We start from the raw sequence: 20,767 nt of genomic DNA on the forward strand, positions 1-20,767 counted from the left end.
AAAAAAAAAAAGCAACCAGGTATTCAAAAATTACAGGTATCTGAGTCCATATCCAGAAATTCTAGAGGTTTAATAGATGTGCAGTGAGGACTAGGAATTCAGTTCTTGTTTTTATCTTTTTAAGCTCTAACCACTGACTTGGGCTATCTAATCTAATAACAGCAGGGAAAGTAATAGAGAACTTAAACGTTTTATAATCATATACTCGTATTATTTCACAAGCCCAAATGAAATAAAATATGCTCATAGTAAAAAGAAAATGTGTAAGATATATAATAAAATCTCACACTTGTAATCTTGGCTACTCAAAAGGCTGAGATATCAGGATTACAGTTCCAAGCTAGCCTGAGAAAGAAAGCTCATGATACTCTTAGCTCAAATTAACCTCCCAAAAGACAAAAGTGAAGCTGAGACTCAAGAGGTACAGCATCAGGTTTGAATGAAATATCTAAGAGACAGTGCCCTGGCCCTGACTTCAAGTCCCAGTGCCAGCACACACACACACAAAAGTAAACTTTTAAAAAAAAGATCTGAAGACTGTCAAGAGGTCTGGACATAGCTCAAGTGGAAGAGCCACTGGTTTTGGTTGATTCCCCATACCACAACATCAAAATCTTAAAAAGTTTAAAAATCAACTGTCAGATTTCTACATTTAAAAAGTAGATTACAGCCAGGCACCAATGCCTCATGGCTGTAACCCTACTTAATACTCAGGAGGTTGAACTCCGAGAATATGGTTAGAAGCCAGCCTGGGCACAAAAGTCCACAAGACAAATTCCAATTAATCACCAAAAAAGCCAGAAATGGAGCTATGGCTAAAGTGGTACAGCACTAGCAACAAGGGCAGTAACATGGATATTGATGCCAGTTTAAAGACAGATGCATAGCCACACATTGGTGGCTCACACCTGTAATCCCAGCTACTCAGGAGTCTGAGACATGAGAATCCTAGGTAAAAGCTAATTCAGGCAGGAAAGCCCATGTGGCTCTTATATCTCCAATTAGTTACCAAAAAAGCTGTGGCCCCCTCAAGTGTTAGCTTCAAGAAAAGAAAGCTCAGGGACAGAGCCCAGGCCCTGAATTCACACATACACTAGATGCAACCTAGATTAATAGTGTAATGCTGCAAATTTTCTGCATTATCAGTTAGAAGTACAACATGTATGTGCAAAAGCTAAATGGCTTAACATCACACTAAATACTACACTATATACTAGGGAGTCCATGTACATCAGTGAGCAGATGTACATAGTACTTTTTTTTTTTTGAAAACTAGTAGTTAACACCTTTCAATCACGTTTATATGGCTATAAAGACTTGCTTTGGGGGCCGAGGATTTAGCTCAGCGGAAGAGCTAAATCCTGCCTGGACAGCATAAGGCCCCAAGTTCAGTCCTCAGCTGGGGGGGGGGGGAGAACTATTTAAAAAAAGACTTGATTTTGTTCATTCTTCAAAAGAAAAAATATGCAATTGGGCTGGGAATGCGGCTTAGTGGTAGAATGCATGCCTAGCATGCATGAAGCCCTGGGTTCGATTCCTCAGCAGCATATAAACAGAAAAATCTGCAAGTGGTGCTGTGGCTCAAGAGGTAGAGTGCTAGCTTTGAGCAAAAAGAAGACGAGGACAGTGCTCAGTCTCTGGATCCCTAAGCCCCAGAACTGGCAAATATATATATATATATATATATATATATATATATATATATATATTGCATATATATGCAATTTAAGTACAATATATTCTAAAAACATAATAGTGAACTATCACTTCATCTTTTTCAAACTGTTATACGTGGCTTGTTGGTTAAAGTTTATTTAAGACAACTACTAAACAAAATCCTTTAAAAGATTATACCCCTCTAATTTACTACTAAGTACATTTTAATATACAGTTCTTACAAACTGACCATTCTTCTAAGATAAACACAGAATAATATATTAGACTATAATCTTAAAAACTAGCAGCAGGGGACCCCAAGCTAGGAGGCTTTGGAGAAGCCACTAATATATTTTGTTTATGACTATAGGCAGCAGTTAAAGGGTAGCATTAGTAAAAGAAAATTCACTGGTAAACATATAATTTATACACTTTTAAAATGTATATGACACATTTTAAAAATCCTATTTCTCTCCAATTAAAAATCATATGTCTAACATGCCAAAAAGAATGTAAATCTTTAACCTACCTCTGTAGACTGCTTTCCACTATATGACATTTTCTTGATAGCCACCACTTCATTAGTGCGCACATCTCTTGCCTAAAAAAGAACAATGGACTATTATAAAAATCAATACATTATTTTGCGAAATCACTTAAGAATAAAGATGCTTGTACACCGCCAGGTCAAAACTCACAATAAAGCTGTCTTTAGGCTGGCTACGGCATGGCTCAAAGTGATAGAGGACTTGATTAGTAATCAAGAGGAAGGGGGAAAAAAAAAAGACTAGGATTCATCTGCTAGGGCTTGCTTCAAACTGGATCCCTCATGTAAGATATCACAAGAAATGTACTCACAACCTAATTATGTAACTGTACCCCCTTTGCACAACACCTTGTCAATAAAATTTAATTTAAAAAAAAAAACTGGATCCCTCAGATTTTAGCCTCCTAAGTAACTAGGTTTAGACATGAGCCACTGAAGCCCAGCTGTAAGAGTCCTTTATATATTCTGGCTAGAAGTCTATTTCTTTAAAGTTCAAAGCCAATATTAAGGCAAAAATTATGACAGTAATTATTATATTTATATTTCCATGTAAAATAGCATAAAAGATAGAGTTAATGATTTCTAAATTTCATTCATTGTGATGTAAATATTACCAAATGTACTCGAAAAAAATACTTTTTTTTTTTTTTTGTCGGAGAAAAAATATGTATTTTTTTTCCGGCTGGTCCTGGGGCTTGAATTCTGGGCCTAGGTGCTGTCTCTGAGCTCTTTAGTTCAAGGTTGGCACTCTACCACTTAGAGCCACAGTGCCACTTCTGGTTTTCTGGTGGTTACTTGGAGATAAGAATCTCACGGACTTTTCTGTCCATGCTGGCTTTGAACAGTGATTCTCAGATCTCAGCTTCCCAAGTAGCTAGGATTACAATTGTGAGCCACCAGCACCTGGTGTAACATTCTTCTAATAAGGTAATAACTTGTAACAAGTTATTTTATAACAAAAGTGTTTAAGTAATTAGAAGTACTGTGTATGTCAGAACCAAATGACTATAGGCAGCTAAAGAGAAACATAATATTACCCATCTTCTCTTCTTACCATAAGAGAAAACAACACAGGATCACAGGTTAAAAGCCAGTCTTGGTAGAAAAGCCTATGAGACTATCAAAATAACCAGCAAAAAAGCTGGGCTGGATGCATGTGGTAGATAAAGCACTAACCAAGCAAGTAAGCCCAAGTCCTTGAGTTCAAATTCCAGTATGGGAAAAAAAAATCTATAACTTGACATACTGAATTGAAATCCCTTTGTACACTACAGATTAAAAACAATTATCTCAATTGACTGTCAATTAAGTACATGTAAATAGTCACAAGACTAATGTGAACAACACTAAATCATTTATACAACTGAAAATACATATATCCCACAAAAAAAGTACAGATTAGTAAACTAGAACCCAACACCTGCCTCCCTCAATTTTTATCAAAATTTTTTTTGTTAGGATCATAAATAGTCTTTGATAAACAAGCTATTTGGTTCCCAAATCAAGTGTTTTGCTTTTTTTTTTTTTTTTTTTTTTTGTGCCACACCTGGGCTCTGAGCTTCTTTGGCTCCAGACTAGCACTCCACCACTTGAGATACAGAGCCACTTCCAGCTTTTTTTTGTTTATGTGGTACTGAGGAATTGAACCCAGGGCTTCATGCATGCAGGCAAGCACTCCACCACTAAACCACTTTTCCAGCCAGTGTTTTGCTTTTCTTCAACTTTCTTATTATATACATCATATTGGTTCTATTTAAGGTTTCAGAAATTAAGAGAAAGTTTTATTTTCTTTGAAATCTAGAGTCAGCGATACTCTTGGATAGTCAACTCTCTGGCTAGGTTTCAAATACCGTGATGCCTGTCCTCGATTAGCTTTGTTTTGTTGGTTTTTTTTTTTTTCTGCCAGTACTGACGTATGATCTCAGGGCCTAAAGCTGGTGTGGCTTTACCTGCCAAACTTATCCCCCGCAAAAGAGTGTTCTTCAGTCCACTGACTCAAACTTTAACTCTAAAATGTATACCCACTTTTTTTTTTCCACTCACTGCCACTAAACTGAGCTTTCAGTATTCCTCTCTAAAACTTTACAAAAGCATCTTAACATACCCTCTATTCTTTGATCTCTGATACATGCTGATTTTTCCCTTACATTGCTCTATGAATAATTTTCTGTCTCACAAGTAAAAATCAGTATTTCTATTATATTGCAGTGGTTTCTTCCAAACTACAAAATAACCCCCACCCCCTTTTTGGCTGGTCCTGAGGCTTTAACTCTGGGCCTGAGCACTATGCTTGAGCTTTCATACTCAATCTGGTGTTCTACCACTTGAACCAAAGCTCCACATCTGGCTTTTTGCCGTTAACTGGAGATAAGAGTCTCACAGACTTTCCTGCCTGGGCTGACTTAGAACCAACCTCAGATCTCAGCATCCTGAGTAGTTACAATTACAGGCATGAGCCACCAGTGCCTGGTTCATATATAGATTTTAAGAAGAGACAAAGCCTACAAAAATTCTGTACTTTCCAATACAACTATCAAAGACAAACAGCTCTAAAAGAAAAAAAAAAAGGCAAAGAAAAAAACTCGTACCTTCATATAATACATGAAAAACCCATGAAAAGAAACAATATCAAACATCTATATATTTTTAAAAAAATTACAGGGGCTGGGGATATAGCCTAGTGGCAAGAGTGCCTGCCTCGGATACACGAGGCCCTAGGTTCGATTCCCCAGCACCACATATACAGAAAACGGCCAGAAGCGGCGCTGTGGCTCAAGTGGCAGAGTGCTAGCCTTGAGTGGGAAGAAGCCAGGGACAGTGCTCAGGCCCTGAGTCCAAGGCCCAGGACTGGCCAAAAAAAAAAATTACAGGGGCTGGGAATACGGCCTAGTGGTAAGAGTGTTCACCTCACATACATGAAGCTCTGGGTCCAATTCCTCAGAACCACATATATAGAAAAAGCTAGAGGTGGCACTGTGGCTCAAGTGGTAGAGTGCTAGCCTTGAGCAAAAAGAAGCCAGGGACCATGCTCGGGCACTGAGTCCAAGCCCCAGGACTGGCAAAAAAAAAAAAAAAAAAAAAAAAAAAAGCACTTAATACTTGCCATGTTTATTAAGACTATTCCTGAAGCCAAAATCAACTATAAAACCAGTAATATGTATAAAATAATTACATGAAATTATTAGATAATTACATGAAATTATTAGATAGCAACAAATGCAAGCAAGATTTAGAAATTAAAACTTTTGAGACAACAATAAGTAAGATTTTAAATTCCTGGAGCTGGGAATATGGCCTAGTGGCAAGAGTGCTTGCCTCATATACATGAAGCCCTGGGTTCGATTCCTCAGCACCATATATATAGAAAACGTCCAGAAGCAGTGCTGTGGCTCAAGTGGTAGAGTGCTAGAGTTGAGCAAAAAGAAGCCAGGGACAGTGCTCAGGCCCTGAGTTCAAGGCCCAGGACTGGCCAAAAAAAAAAAAAAAAAACGAAGAAGAAGAACTTCCAATTTGCCTCAGTTTAATCCACGCAAAAAAAAAGGAGACAAGAGTCCGAAGTCAAGAGCTAAAGTGGGCTGGGGATATAGCCTAGTGGCAAGAGTGCCTGCCTCGGATACACGAGGCCCTAGGTTCGATTCCCCAGCACCACATATACAGAAAACGGCCAGAAGCGGCGCTGTGGCTCAAGTGGCAGAGTGCTAGCCTTGAGCGGGAAGAAGCCAGGGACAGTGCTCAGGCTCTGAGTCCAAGGCCCAGGACTGGCCAAAAAAAAAAAAAAAAGAGCTACCAAAGTGCCTGGGACACAAAGGCACAATCAACAAAGAAATCAATAAAAAGTAGCTTGAAAACTTACTGACTTCCCTCAAAAAACTAGATAGCTTCCAAATATCATCTAACTATGTTTGAATACGCAGCAGAAAATAGTAGCTGGAAGACTGATGCTAGAGAAGCAAAGCTTTCAGAAAATAAAAAATGCTGGACAGGTGGAAGCTGGAACTCAAACCCCACCAAAATGAATGGACCTTAATAAACACTTGTGACATTGTGTTTGATTTCCAAGAGCCACACTTCAGTAGTAAGGGTAAAAGCATAAAGTAAGGGTAAATCTGTCATCAAACTAACCTAAGAGAGCCTAACATCATCTCATGATGAGTCACCAGGATATCATCTTACTGTTAAAAGTAAAGGATTGCTTTTGAAGAAAAAATAACAATATCCACACCTTCCAAAACCTCCCTTCCACTAGAATCAACAGTTTATTTTAATATATCAAGTTGACTGGAATATGTTGTTTGAATGTATAAAATTTCACAATGGAATCTCCTTGTACAACTATATACTAATATAAATAAATATTCTCCTCTATGATAAAGTATGTATTCAATCAGAAAGTATGAGGCACCTGCCCAGAATGTAAATTATTCCTTCCGGTGCTGGTGGCTCATACCTGTAATCCTAGCTACTCAGGAGGCTGAGATCTGAGGATCACAGTTCAAAGCCAGCCAGGGCAGGAAAGTCTGTGAAACTCTTATTTCTAACTAACCACCAGAAAACCAGAAATGGCACTGTGACACAAGTGGTAGAGTGCTAGCCTTGTGCTGAAGAGCTCAGGGACAGTGCCCAAGCCCAGAGTTCCAAACCTCACAACTGGCCAAAAAAAAAAAAAGAGAGAGAGAGAATGTATATTATTTCTTTGTCCATTATTCATCGACAACCTGGACAACCTTCAAGCTACCCCTCTCTATTCCCTAGAGTAATGATCTATAGTACCCCAAGTCCAGCATTACCAGGATCAAATGAACTTTATTGCAAGCCTGGAAACACATTTTATTATGTATATATATTCTTTCTCACATTTCTGAAGGACTTACTAGACACTATGGAATACATAGACCGCTGCCCCTAACTGGACTACACTGTAGCATAACTCTTCAAGCAGCTATCACATAGCATCAAGAGGAGGACAAATTGCCACTCTAAATGAATGAAATGTATCTGTAGTGACAAAGCTGTAGCCTAAAACAGAAACAGTCATCATCTAACATAAATCAGACTGCTCCCCTCAAGCAATGACAGTTCTAACAACTTCTTCAATAACAACTTCAGAATCAGAACTGAGATAATGATCAACCAGGACATATTTTGCTGGGGACTGCCTTCTCCCCACTACCTCAATTCTTCCCAATTTAAACCTAAAGCTCATAGTATACCTTAAAGATAGGCCTTTTCCTGCAGTATACTGAAATCCATGTAATAAATCTCTTTTCTTTGTCCTTCACCAGTATTCACCTGTTTGGCAGAGTGGAACAAATGGCTAGACCAAACTTGTTGGAATCCTTGGAAGTACAACTTCAACCTAGAACTCAGGTTACATGTCCATACTGTATTCTCTACCTATCCAAAAGTCACCCTGTTTATGAGCTGAACTATTAGGGTATAAGTGAGCTTGTGTTCAAGTAATACTTAACTTAATAATAGCACAAGAGCAACGATGCTGGCAATTCAATAATGTCAAAACAAAGTCCTAAGTGCTTCCTTGGAATAAAAATGTGACTTGGCAAAAAGTTCTTCCAATGTAAGGGAGGGAAAAACTGTATGTTGACATTGCTAAACTCTACAGTAAGAATAACGGTTCTATTCATCATTATAAAAAAGGAAAATCAAATTTATTTATTTATTTTTTTTTTGGGCCAGTCCTGGGCCTTGGACTCAGGGCCTGAGCACTGTCCCTGGCTTCCTTTTGCTCAAGGCTAGCACTCTGCCACTTGAGCCACAGCGCCACTTCTGGCCGTTTTCTGTATATGTGGTGCTGGGGAATCGAACCCAGGGCCTCATGTATATGAGGCAAGCTCTCTTGCCACTAGGCCATATCCCCAGCCCGGAAAATCAAATTTATATGATATTCATTATCACACATCAAAGACATGGAAAAGACATTAAATTATAACGTTCAATATTATCTTCAGTTTCAGATATCCATGAGGATACATTAGGTTATCCTCTAAAGATGGGGGAGAGGTGTTGGGAGATGAAATTTTTCTATTTTCACTCAGAAGGTTCAATATTATTCTATTAATGTGCAAAAACACAGGAGCCATACACAACGCAGGAAAACAAAAAGAAAAGGCCAAGTGCTTAAACTTTAACTAGCATTTTAACCTACAGAAAGAAAGGCTTGAGGTTGCTGGGGATGTTAGCTATGGTAGGTTGTAGAGAGGAAAGTGGACAAAGACTGTTATTTAACAGATTAAAGTCTCTGGAGTACTGGTCATCTGTAGTCTGGGCCAGGTGTCAGAATCCCAGTCTTTTATTACTGTGAATATTTCTTTCCAAAGGGTTATCAGAAGTGGGGTGGGGGATGTTTTGCTAGGGATTACTAAGAGCACCTATAGAGCAACTGTTCTACCACTGAGCTTACCCCTCTCCCCATCAGACCATCAAATACAGCAGCTCTGGCTAGTGGGAACTGTTTACTACTGTAGAAGGATATAAATTTCTTTCCCAAAAAAGGATAGCTTTTCAGAATTATTCCTCTGCCTGCAATAATATTCCCCTATTATTTTCTCTAAATAACCAACTCAAAGGATGCAAGTGACCTGTATCTAGAGTGGGATAGTTTCCTCTCCCCCAACTCTTATTTTTTGTTAAAACATTTAGTGCTTTATCCTTGCTCCAGAACTACTACACAAGAATAAAGATGAAAAACAGCCTTTTGTTATTTATAATAAGCCCCTTTCAGCTACTCCCAGTTGCCTTAATGAGATGGTTTCTGGAAAGTCCCTAGATAAGCACCAAATGACAGTGCTGTTTCTCAGGGGAGACAACAATGTGCTCAGCAGGGAAGGAAAAGCGGCAAAGAGGGAGTTAATCACTGACAGCAAATAACTCAATCACTGTAATGAAGACAGCATAACAACTCAAAGGGACTGAGTTCAGGGGCTCCCAGGAAATTGAATAAGAATACATCCAGGTGCAGGTAGCTCACACCTGTAATCCTAGCTACTACTCAGGGAGCTAAAATCTGAGTATCTTTGAAGCCAGCCCAGGCAGGAAAGTCTGGGAGACTCTTATCTCAATTAACCACCAGAAAACCAGAAATGGAACTGTGGCTCCAAGTGTTAGAATGCTAGCCTTGAGCAAAAAGAACTCAGGGCCAGTACCCAGGCCCTGAGTTCAAGCCCTATGACTGACCAAAAAAAAAAAAAGCTAAAAGAGTGCTATTGCCTTAATCCCATGCAGTCAGAAGGTTCCAGACTACGTTCAATGTATTTCTTCATCCGTGTGAAGAAATATATTTGTATCATTTCTTTGCAAAAGTGACTTCTTATATGGTGGATTAATTGGTGCACATCTAACGTAAGAAGCATGTTATCAGGAGATATAGTAGGAGTTTTTTACTCAGTAAACGCTGTATATCTCCTCTACCTGCCCCCCCCCCCTTTTTTTTGCCAGTCCTGGGGTTTAAACTCAGGGCCTGAGCACTGTCTCTGACCTTCTTTATGCTCAAGGGTGGCACTCTTCCACTTGAGCCACAGTTCCACTTCTGGCTTTTTCTGCTTATGTGGTACTGAGGAATCGAACCCAGGACTTCATGCATGCTAGGCAAACACTCTACCACTAAGCCACATTTCCAGGCCTGTATATCTTTATGTTACCCCTTTTTACTCAATGGCACTCAATCAAACACTTTAACACTTACAAAATATACTGCTCCAAAGCTTCCATGGCCAATTTCTCTGAGATCTGTGAAGAGCTTTTCTGGATCTTCTTTGAAAAATAGCTCTGCAATTTCAGGGTCCTTTAGACTGCCAGCTCTGTTAGTTGATGGCATCCTGCTGGGCAGTCAGCTGTTTGATTCTAATTTTATACTGCTATCCCAATCCTTGGTTCATCTGTATGAATGAAGCCACGTTGGCATGTACTACTGTAGAGAAATAAGAAAAGAAAAAGGTCAGGAAACTTAAAAGCTATTAAGAATAATTAGTGTAAGATCATTTACTGAGAGCATCTACAAAATCAAGTTAGGTCTAGAATTTCACTAAAAACACAGTGAGCCAGAAGACTCTGATTTACCCTTGTAATCCTAGCTACTCCAGAGGCTGAGATCTAAGAATCATGGTTCAAAGTCAGGCCAGGAAGAAAAGTCCATGAAACTCTTTACACACACACATACACCCGCCCCCCCCCCCCGAAATGGAGCTATGGCTCAAATTGTAGAGTGCTAGACTTGAGCATAAAAGCTAATGGACAGCAACCATGCCTTGAGTTCAAGCCCCAGGACTCCCCAAGTCCCTACACACACACACACACACACACACACACACACTCACCCCACAGAGTGGTCTACTATTGCACTAGTTCCTACCTCATCACAATCACCTGTGGCACTTTAAAAACCCAGAAACAAAAAACTTTTCTACTCATGGTATGGTGGCACAAGACTGTAATCTGGGCCATTCAGGGTGCAAAGATCAAAGGATCAAAGTTGAACAACATACTTTAGAACTGATCTAATTATAAAAAAGGGGAATAAAAGCTCCATATCTCCCCCCCCGCAAAGAACACACTACAGAATTCTATCAAGTTCTTCTCTTGATATTTGTCTTTACCATGTCACTACACTGCAGTTTAACTGCTTCTGACAGTGAAAACTTCTAAACTCAGTTAAATGAATAAGAAAATGGAAATTTCTTTGAAAATTCATCAAAGTTAGAAAATGGTACTACAACTAAAGTCTGAGCTCAGAAAACACATTTGCCACAAACATGCTTCATTTTTTCTTTTTTGCTTGAACTCAGGGCCTGGGCACTGTCCCTAAGCTTCTTTGGGTCAAGGTTAGCACTCTACCACTGGAACCACAGCAACACTTCTGGCTTTTTCTGTTTATGTGGTATTGAGGAATCGAACCCAGGGCTTCATGCATGCTAGGCAAACACTCTACCACTAAGCCATATTCCCAGCCCAATTTTCCACATTCTTAATTTATATGTATATCCTCATTGTTATCTCTATTTCATCATTTATTCTGCCTGTTCAGTTGTTTGTATGCCTATGCCTATCAGACTACATCATAAAGTTCTAGTTACTCTGCACACCATGACAATTTTGCACACCAATAAAATATTTGCTGACTGACCACACAAATACCATTTTCTTCCCTTTGTTTGCATTGTTCTTTATACACTTAAAGGGATTAGGTTAGGAGTGAATATTTTTTAAAGTCTGACTCCAATTACAAAAAAAGACATAAAAGTTGAGACATTTTGTTTTGGTGGCACTAGGGTGGTAAAACCAAGAAGATTTCAAGTTTGAGGCCAGCATAAGCAAGACCTTGTATCAAAACTCCAAAAGAGACTTAAAGCTGATGGCTCTTGCCTATAATCCTAGCTACTTGAGAGATAAAAATCTAGGACCAAAGCTCAAGGCCAGGCTAAAGAAAAATTCACAAGACCCCATATCTCAACCAAGAGCTGACTGGGGATATGGCCTAGTGGCAAGAGTGCTTGCCTCGTATACATGAGGGCCCTGGGTTCGATTCCCCAGCACCACATATACAGAAAATGGCCAGAAGTGGCGCTGTGGCTCAAGTGACAGAGTGCTAGCCTTGAGCAAGAAGAAGCCAGGGACAGTGCTCAGGCCCTGAGTCCAAGCCCCAGGACTGGCAAAAAAAAAAAAAAAAAAAAAAAAACAAGAGCTGGGCACAGTGGTAGATTTTTGCCACCCCGGCTATGTCTGAGGCTGAAAATGGGAAGATCACAGTTTCAGACCAGTCAGAGAAAAAAATAATGTTTGTAAGATCTGATCTCAATAGAAAAGGCTGGGAGCATAGTAGAATATGCCTGACCTCACAGCTGCAGTAGGAAATGTGTATCAGAGGATAGAGGTGAGCAGCTACTCAGGATCCTAGTTCAAGGTCGGATCAAGCAAAAACTGGCAAGATCTCATCTAAAATATAATCTGGGCATGATGGTAGACATCTACTCCTGTGGGATAACTGCAGCCTCAGGCTGACAGAGGGCAAATGGTATGAGACTATAAAAAATTAAGCAAGGGGCTGGGAATATGGCCTAGTGGCAAGAGTGCTTGCCTCCTACACATGAGGCTCTCGGTTCGATTCCCCAGCACCATAAATATGGAAAACGGCCAGAAGGAGCACTGTGGCTCAGGTGGCAGAGTGCTAGCCTTGAGCTGGAAGAAGCCAGGGATGGTGCTCAGGCCCTGAGTTCAAGGCCCAGGATTGGCCAAAAAAAAAAAATTAAGCAAAAAGGACTTGCTCAAGTGGCAGAGCACTTGGCAAGCCCTGAGTTCAAACACCAATACAGGGCTGAGAATATGGGCTAGTGGTAAAGTGCTCACCTCATATACATGAAGCCCTGGGTTCGATTCCTCAGTACCACTTACATAGAAAAAAGCCAGAAGTGGTGCTGTGGCTCAAGAGGTAGAGTGCTAGCCTTGAGCAAAAAGAAGCCAGGGACAGTGCTCAGGCCCTGAGTCCAAGGCCCAGGACTGGCAACAAAAACAAAACAAACACCAATACAACTAAAAAAAATTGAATAAATACAAAAGAGAAGCTATGGTTCTTTTTTTTTACAAATAAGTAGTCATTTTAGTATGTTTACAACTATTATTTCCATAGAGAGTTCATTTAAAAATTTGAATCTCACAATCATTTTTTTTTTTTTTTTTTTGGTCATGAACTTGAGGCCTGGGTGCTGCCCCTGAACTTTTTGTTGTTGTTTTGTTTGTTTTTTGCCAGTCCTGGGGCTTGGGACTCAGAGCCTGAACATTGTCCCTGGCTTCTTTTTGCTCAAGGCTAGCACTCTACCACTTGAGCCACAGAGCCACTTCTGGCTTTTTCTGTATATATGGTGCTGAGGAATCCAACCCAAGGCTTCATGCATGCTAGGCAAGCACTCTACCACTAAGCCATATTCCCAGCCCTGTCCCTGAGCTCTTTTGTTCAAGGCTAGCACTCTATCACTTTGAGCCACAGTTCCACTTATTTTTCTGGTGGTTAAGTGGAGATAAGAGTCACAGACTTTCCTGTCCAGGCTGGCTTCAAACTGTGACCCTCAAATCTTAGCCTCCTGAGTAGCTACGATTAGAGTGAGCCACTAGCACCCAGCTTCACAAGCTCTTTTTAACATAATAGTATCTCAATCACCTGAATTATACTAAGCATTTTTTTTTTAACTTTCTGGTTTATACTCAGGACTTAACATTTGCTAAGCAAGTGATATACCACTTGAACCAAGTCCAAGTCCCCTGCCTTCTAAGTTAATTTACATATGTGATTATTTTTTAAAGATCAAAACTAATGACTCCTATTGCTTTTCTTACAATGTTACAAATATAATCATGCTCTTAAGAATACAAAGCTAAAATATATATAATCGAATTTGTATCAGTAACTGTGCAGTGGAGGAAATGATGAGCTAAATATTACATAATGAGTTGTAGATTATTCGTTCTGTTAAAACACTTACTTTGAGACAAGTACTCTTTGATTTTTTGGTTTTTTTTTGGCCAGTCCTGGGGTTTGGACTCAGGGCCTGAGCACTGTCCCTGGCTTCTTTTTGCTCAAGGCTAGCACCCTACCACTTGAGCCACAGCGCCACTTCTGGCCATTTTCTATATATGTGGTGCTGGAGAATTGAACCCAGGGCCTCGTGTATACGAGACAAGCACTCTTGCCACTAGGCCATGTCCCCAGCCCCAAAACACTTACTTTGAAAACAATTTTTCTGTAATGAGAACCACACTTTTACTTATGCTCTGTTTCATCCCTGAGAAACACTAGGTGAATGCAAATCCAGCTATACCAAGTATGTTAGGTATACATTTTCTAATCTTCTGTTTTTGTTTTTGTTTTCTTGATGTTCTGGTAATGAAAGCTTTAATGATCAAGACTGTTCGAGATAATTCTCAGAGATGTAAACAGTATGCCTTTTTTTTCCTTCATGCATTTTTTTTTTCTCGTTTTGTATTTTGCCCGTCCTGGCGCTTGACTCAGGGCCTGAGCACTGTCCCTGGCTTCTTTTTGCTCAAGGCTAGCACTCTGCCACTTGAGCCACAGCGCCACTTCTGGCTTTTTCTATATATGTGGTGCTGGGGAATCGAACCCAGGGCTTCATGTACATGAGGCAAGCACTCTACCAGTAGGCCATATTCCCAGCCCCTGCATATTTTAATTATTATAAAGGCAATGTACAGAGTGGTTACAGTTACATAACTCAGATAAAGAGTACATTTCTTTTTTTTTTCCAGTCCTGGGTCTTGAACTCAGGGCCTGAGCACTGTCCCTGGCTTCTTTTTGCTCAAGGCTAGCACTCTGTCACTTGAGTCACAGAGCTACTTCTGGCCGTTTTCTATACATGTGGTGCTGAGGAATCAAACCCAGGCCTTCCTGTATATGAGGCAAGCACTCTTGCCACTAGGCCATATTCCCAGCCCCAAGAGTACATTTCTTTTTGAACAATGTCACCCCTTCCCTCACTCTCTCCCAATTTTTCCCTCCAGTCCCACCCACAAGTTGTATAGTTCATTTTCAACAAAGGTCTAGTGAATAGGTACATGATACCGACAAAAAAAAAGCTTACACAAATTCATAATTGTTTCCTTATTTCAAATCCATAAGTAGGTAAAGTTACATGTCAGTTTTAAAAACAGTATATTCAAAGAATCAATTAACTATAAAAATCCCTGAACATTTACTGTTTCATGTATCTTTCCTTTTTTTCCCTCTATTGGAGCTTGAACTCAGGGTGTAGTGCTCTTGTTCAACCTTTTTTGTTGTTGTTGTCAGTCATGGGGCTTTCTTTATATGTAACTATCTCTGGAAAAATAAATTTAAAAATGGGCTGGGAACATGGCCTAGTGACAAGAGTGCTTGCCTCCTACACATGAAGCTCTCGGTTCGATTCCCCAGCACCACATATATTGAAAATGGCCAGAAGGGGCGCTGTGGCTCAGGTGGCAGAGTGCTAGCCTTGAGCGGGAAGAAGCCGGGGATAGTGCTCAGACCCTGAGTCCAAGGCCCAGGACTGGCCAAAAAAATAAAAAAATAAATTTAAAAATTAGTAAAGGAGAGAGAAGTTAGGAAAATAAATAGTACTATACAGTAAATAAAATGATTGGAGCTGCAGATGTAGATTAGTGGCAAAATACCTTCCCTAGCATGCAGGAAGCCTTGAATCTATCCTTAGTAACACACACACACACTTGATTTTTTTCCTTGCCTTCAGGGAGAAAGACTAAGTGCTTAAAATAGTCTAAACCATAGCTGTTTCTTTGCATTCCAGGAGGCTAATCTGAAGTAAAATCCTATAAACATTGAATCAAATCAGTAAGTACTGAAATCCCAGTAAAAACTCTCAACTTCAAGCACAATCCCCCCCCCCCAAAAAAAAGCTTTTATACTTCAAAGCCCAGGTAAATTTTTGGTTCTGAGAGTGCTGTTTCATGACTGCAGACATTGGATAATGGAAGACCCACATTTAGAACCCTCCTAGATCTTTGCCCTACATGATCATTGCTTTGGTTGGTCTAGTTTGGTTTTGTAAGCTTTAAAACTGTACTGGTATGAGATAGGTGCTAATGGTTCATACCTGTAATCCTAACTATTCAGGAGGAATCAAAGTTCTGCCAGGCTGGGCAGAAAAGTCTGTAAGACTCTTATGTCCAATTAAGCTGGAAGTGAAGCTGCGGTTTAAGTGGTAGGATGCCAGCTTACAGGGTATCTCGGCCCTAAGTTCAAACTCAAATACTGCTCCTCCTCCCCCCAAAAAACTAACTGTATTGTTATATATGGCACTTACCTGGATTCTGTGAGAAAATTTTAATTCTGACAAATTATCAAACCTAGCAGGCACCAGTGATTCCTGCCTATAACCCTAGCTACTCAGGAGGCTGAGATCTGAGGATCATGGTTCAAAGCCAGCCCAGGCAGAAAAGTTTGTGAGATTCCTATCTCCAATTAACCATCAAAAACCCAGAAGTAGACAGTGCTGTGGCTCAAGTGGTAGAACACTAGCCTTGAACACAAAGGCTCAAAGACATCATCCAGGCCCCATGTTCAGGCCCCAGGCCCAGCACAAAAACAAAAGCAAGGCAAAGGTGGTCCAAACCTATAATCCTAGCTACTCAAGAGACTGAGATCTGAGGACTGTGGTTCAAAGCCAGCCCCAGCAGGAAACTCCATGAGACTCTCATCTCCAATAAACTACTAAAAAAAACAAAACAAAACAAAACAAAAAAAAAAACACAAAAGCCAGAAGTGATACGGGGCTCAAGTGGTAGAGCACTTGCCTTGCCTTGAGCACAAGAAGCTCAGGGACAGAGTCCAAGCTCGGAACTGGCAAAAAAAAAAGGGGGGGGGGGGATACAAGAATGTCCTCGTGGATTACAGCTGCTCAGAAATATAAGTAGGGGGCTGGGAATATGGCCTAGTTGCAAGAGTGCTTGCCTCCAACACATGGAGCTCTCGATTCGATTCCCCAGCACCACATATATGGAAAACGGCCGGGGGGGCACTGTGGCTCAGGTGGCAGAGTGCTAACCTTGAGCAGGAAGAAGCCAGGGACAGTACTCAGGCCCTGAATCCAAGGCCCAGGACTGGCCCAAAAAAAAAAAAAAAGAAAGAAAGAAATATAAGTAGGGTGGGACCCCAAAACTTAACAGCTGGTATGTGAAGTAAGAGCAGTCTTATTAAGGACCATGCTAAAAGGCCTACAATTCATATGCTAACTGGATATGAGCACCAAAATCACACATTTTAAGCCAGAAGCTGGTGCTAAAACCTATAATACTAGCAAATCAGAAGGCTGAGACTTGGAGAATACAAATTCAAAGCTAGTCCAGGAAATAAAAGTCTGAAAGACTCCATCTTCAAAATAACTAAAAATAACTAAAAAGCCTAAGAGGTAGACCACCAGCTGTGAGTGAAAACACCAAACAGGCATGAGGCTCCCTAAGTTGGTTAAGCCCCAGTACCAGGAAAAAAATAAGAAGACAAGTAATCTTAGCTACCTAGGAGGCTGAGATCTGAGGATCCAGATTCCAAGTGAAGCCTGGGAAGGAAAAAGCCCAAAGCAGACCTGTGTTTCAAGTGGTAGAGAGCCAGCCTTGAGCAAAAAAGCTAAAGAAGAGCACCCAGGCTTTAGACAAAAAGGATATAGTTTACATCTTTTAACTAATGGCACAAAACAGTTATTTTATTTAGTTACAAAACGATCACTTCATTTTCTGATTTTATAAATCTTTCTGCATTTTTAGAGTACTAATTTTAATTTTGTACTTCACTGTTTTATAGCTGGAATATATATGAAAAGGTAGAGTATATATGCAAGTATTCTTTTTTTTTTTTTTTTGGCCAGTCCTGGGCCTTGGACTCAGGGCCTGAGCACTGTCCCTGGCTTCTTTTTGCTCAAGGCTAGCACTCTGCCACTTGAGCCACAGCGCCACTTCTGGCCATTTTCTGTATATGTGGTGCTGGGGAATCGAACCCAGGGCTTCATGTATACGAGGCAGGCACTCTTGCCACTAGGCCATATCCCCAGCCCTATATGCGAGTATTCTGTAAAATTAAAACCTTATACTAATATACGTTAGAACTATTAATGACAATTACACAAATAGATCATTTCAAATATATCCTGTGATATATAAAAATTTTCTTGTACACATAAACTACCACTAAAAAGACACTTGTAAAATGGTAGTATTAGGGCTGGGAATATGGCCTACTGGCAAGAGTGCTTGCCTTGGATACATGAAGCCCTAGGTTCGATTCCTCAGCACCACATATAAAGAAAAACAACCAGAAGAGGCGCTGTGGCTCAAATGGCAGAGTGCTAGCCTTGAGCAAAAGGGGGCCAAGGGGGCCAGGGACAGCGCTCAGGCCCTGAGTCCAAGGCCCAGGACTGGCAAAAAAAAAAAAAAAAAGTAGTATTAGTGGCCTCTCAGGAAGAGGATCAAGAGGCTAAGTCATAAAATGGGAAGGGATTTATCATTGCTTAAGTCTACAGTTTTTAATGGTGAATGTCCTGTTTTTAAAAAATCATTCTATAGCTTTTATATTTAGTTTTGTTGTTTTGTGTGTGCATGTGTATGTGCCTATGGTAGTAGGAGAATTTGAACTCAGGGCCTGGGCACTGTCCCTTAGCTTTAAGGTTGGAACTCTACCACTAGAGCCACACCTCCACTACCAACTTTTTGCTGGTTAATTGGAGATAATAGCATCTCAGATTTGTCTGTCTGGGCTGGCTTTGAATCTTGTTCTTCCGATTTCAGCCTCCAGAGTAGGTAGGATTACAGGTGTGAGCCATTGGTGCCTAGCTTCTCATATTATTTTTATTACTCATTACTCAAAAGTTAAACTATGACAAGGCCCTGGAAAATGAATCATAAGTGATATTATTAGAAATAAATGAAAGAATGGCCCATTTATTTACTGAATAATTATTATTTTTTATTTTTTTATTTTTTGCCAGTCCTGGGCCTTGGACTCAGGGCCTGAGCACTGTCCCTGGCTTCCTTTTGCTCAAGGCTAGCACTCTGCCACTTGAGCCACAGCGCCACTTCTGGCCATTTTCTATATATGTGGTACTGGGGAATCGAATACTGAATAATTATTATAAAATAATCTACTTGACATTTTCCTGTCTCAAAAGCTCCCTTAACTACAACAATCTCATCGTTCAAACCAATCTTCTTTCTAGGTTTCCTATATAATATAAAGCATGATGCTCAAAATGTATCCAATTCAACAATCTGGAAACATGAGAGTTCTTTCTGACTTTTTCCTTTGGTGCTTTCCTGGGACTGAATTCAGAGTCTGAGTGCTTTTTCGCTCAAGGTTGGTGCTCTACCTCTCAAGGCATAGCTCCATTTCCTGGTTTTTGGTGGTTAACTGGAAAAGTCTCACAGACTTTCATGCCCCACTGGCTTTGAACCTCAATCCTCAAATATCAACCTAAGTAGCTAGGATTGCAGGCATAAACCACAGGCACACAGCATGCCATCTCTTTCTTCCTTCACTCATAATCCAATCCAGTATTATGACTTGTTAGATTTGGCCTCTTAAATCTTCTTAGAATTGGCCTAGTTCCATCTCTATAATCACCTCTTATTCTAAGCTACCATTTTATCTCACTTTGGCTACGTATAGTGTAACAACCTCATATATGGTGCAACTGCACAGATAGACTCATGCTCCTCTTCCAATCCATTTGGTGTATTTCAATAAAAATAACCTTTCAAAATGGAAATCCAATCATGTCATTCTTCCTACTTAAAAGTATTGTCCCTTTATGCTGTACTTTGGTTGAAATAATCCTTAATGTGAAGTTCAATGTTTATGTGTTCTGACCCTACCTACCTCCTTAGTTTCTCAGACTTCTGGTTTTCCTTTTTTTTTTTAAATTAATGATTCTCCTTCCACAAAGTATTGAATGCACAGCAATTAAGAATGCTAATTAAGGGCTGGGGATATGGCCTAGTGGCAAGAGTGCTTGCCTCATATACATGAGGCCCTGGGTTCTATTCCTCAGCACCACAGATACAGAAAATGGCCAGAAGTGGCGCTGTGGCTCAAGTGGCAGAGTGCTAGCCTTGAGCAAAAAGAAGCCAGGGACAGTGCTCAGGCCCTGAGTTCACGGCCTAGGACTGGCCAAAAAAAAAGAATGCTAATTAAGAATTATAATATCACCAGGCGCTTAGTGGCTCACACCTGTAATCCTAATTATTCAGGAGGCTGAGATCTGTGAATCACAGTTCAAAGCCAGCCCAAGCAGAAAAGTCCGTGAGACTCTTATCTCCAATTAGCCACCAGAAAACTGGAAGTGGCGCTTTGGCTCAAGTGGTAGCCTTGAGCTGAAGGGTTCAGGAAAAGTGTCCAGGCCCAGAGTTCAAGCCTCATGGACAAAAAAAAAAAAAAAAATTATTATGTCTTAGTTCTAAAGCTAGAAATAGCATTGTACTAACTATGTAACCCTGGGCAAATAACCTCTTTGGTCTTAATTTACTCATATCTAAAAACAGAACCAGAAGTATTAAGGTCCTAGAGGTTTTATGAGTTATGAAAAACACATATCAGAAGTGGAACTATGGCTCAAGTGGTAGAGTGCTAGCTTTGAGCACAGAGAGGCTCAGGAACACAGTCCAAGCCCTGAGTTCAAGCCCCCCAGGACTAGGGGTGTGGGAGGAACACGTATAATGAACATAGTGCTTATGACCAATAAACACATCATGACAAATTCCTCTACTTCTATTTCTAGTTATCTTTTTTTTCAAGTTTTTATTATCAAACTGAATTACAGAGAGGTTACAGTTTCATACATTAGGCACTGGATACATTTCTTGTACTGTTCTAGTTATCTTCTACATAAGAAAGCTTTCTGCAATACAACAACTTCTAGGCACAATTTATTTACTTTATATGTGTGTGTTTCTAAGACTTGATTGTACCCAACCAGCACTTGTATCATTTCACTGTACTAATTATTTTCAACATCTATAATCAAAGGCAGAGGCTATCTTATCTATTTTAAAATCTGATGTACAGAT

The 20,767-nt window shown here is 40.1% G+C and overlaps 1 protein-coding gene across 1 annotated transcript in view; it reads right to left on the bottom strand.

The window, feature by feature from the left end:
• Taok1 (TAO kinase 1) overlaps positions 1-20,767 on the bottom strand; it is a 97,993-nt gene that overhangs the window by 55,754 nt on the left and 21,472 nt on the right. The window contains exons 2-3 of the mRNA XM_048366793.1: positions 9,903-10,127; positions 2,186-2,257 (exon numbers count right to left, since the gene is read on the bottom strand). Of these exons, the coding sequence (XP_048222750.1) occupies positions 2,186-2,257; positions 9,903-10,034 (204 nt within the window). The 5' untranslated portion in view covers positions 10,035-10,127. The remainder of the gene's footprint in view (positions 1-2,185; positions 2,258-9,902; positions 10,128-20,767) is intronic.

Source organism: Perognathus longimembris, chromosome 17, assembly GCF_023159225.1.
Source record: "Perognathus longimembris pacificus isolate PPM17 chromosome 17, ASM2315922v1, whole genome shotgun sequence".
NCBI classification, from domain to species: Eukaryota; Metazoa; Chordata; class Mammalia; order Rodentia; family Heteromyidae; genus Perognathus; species Perognathus longimembris.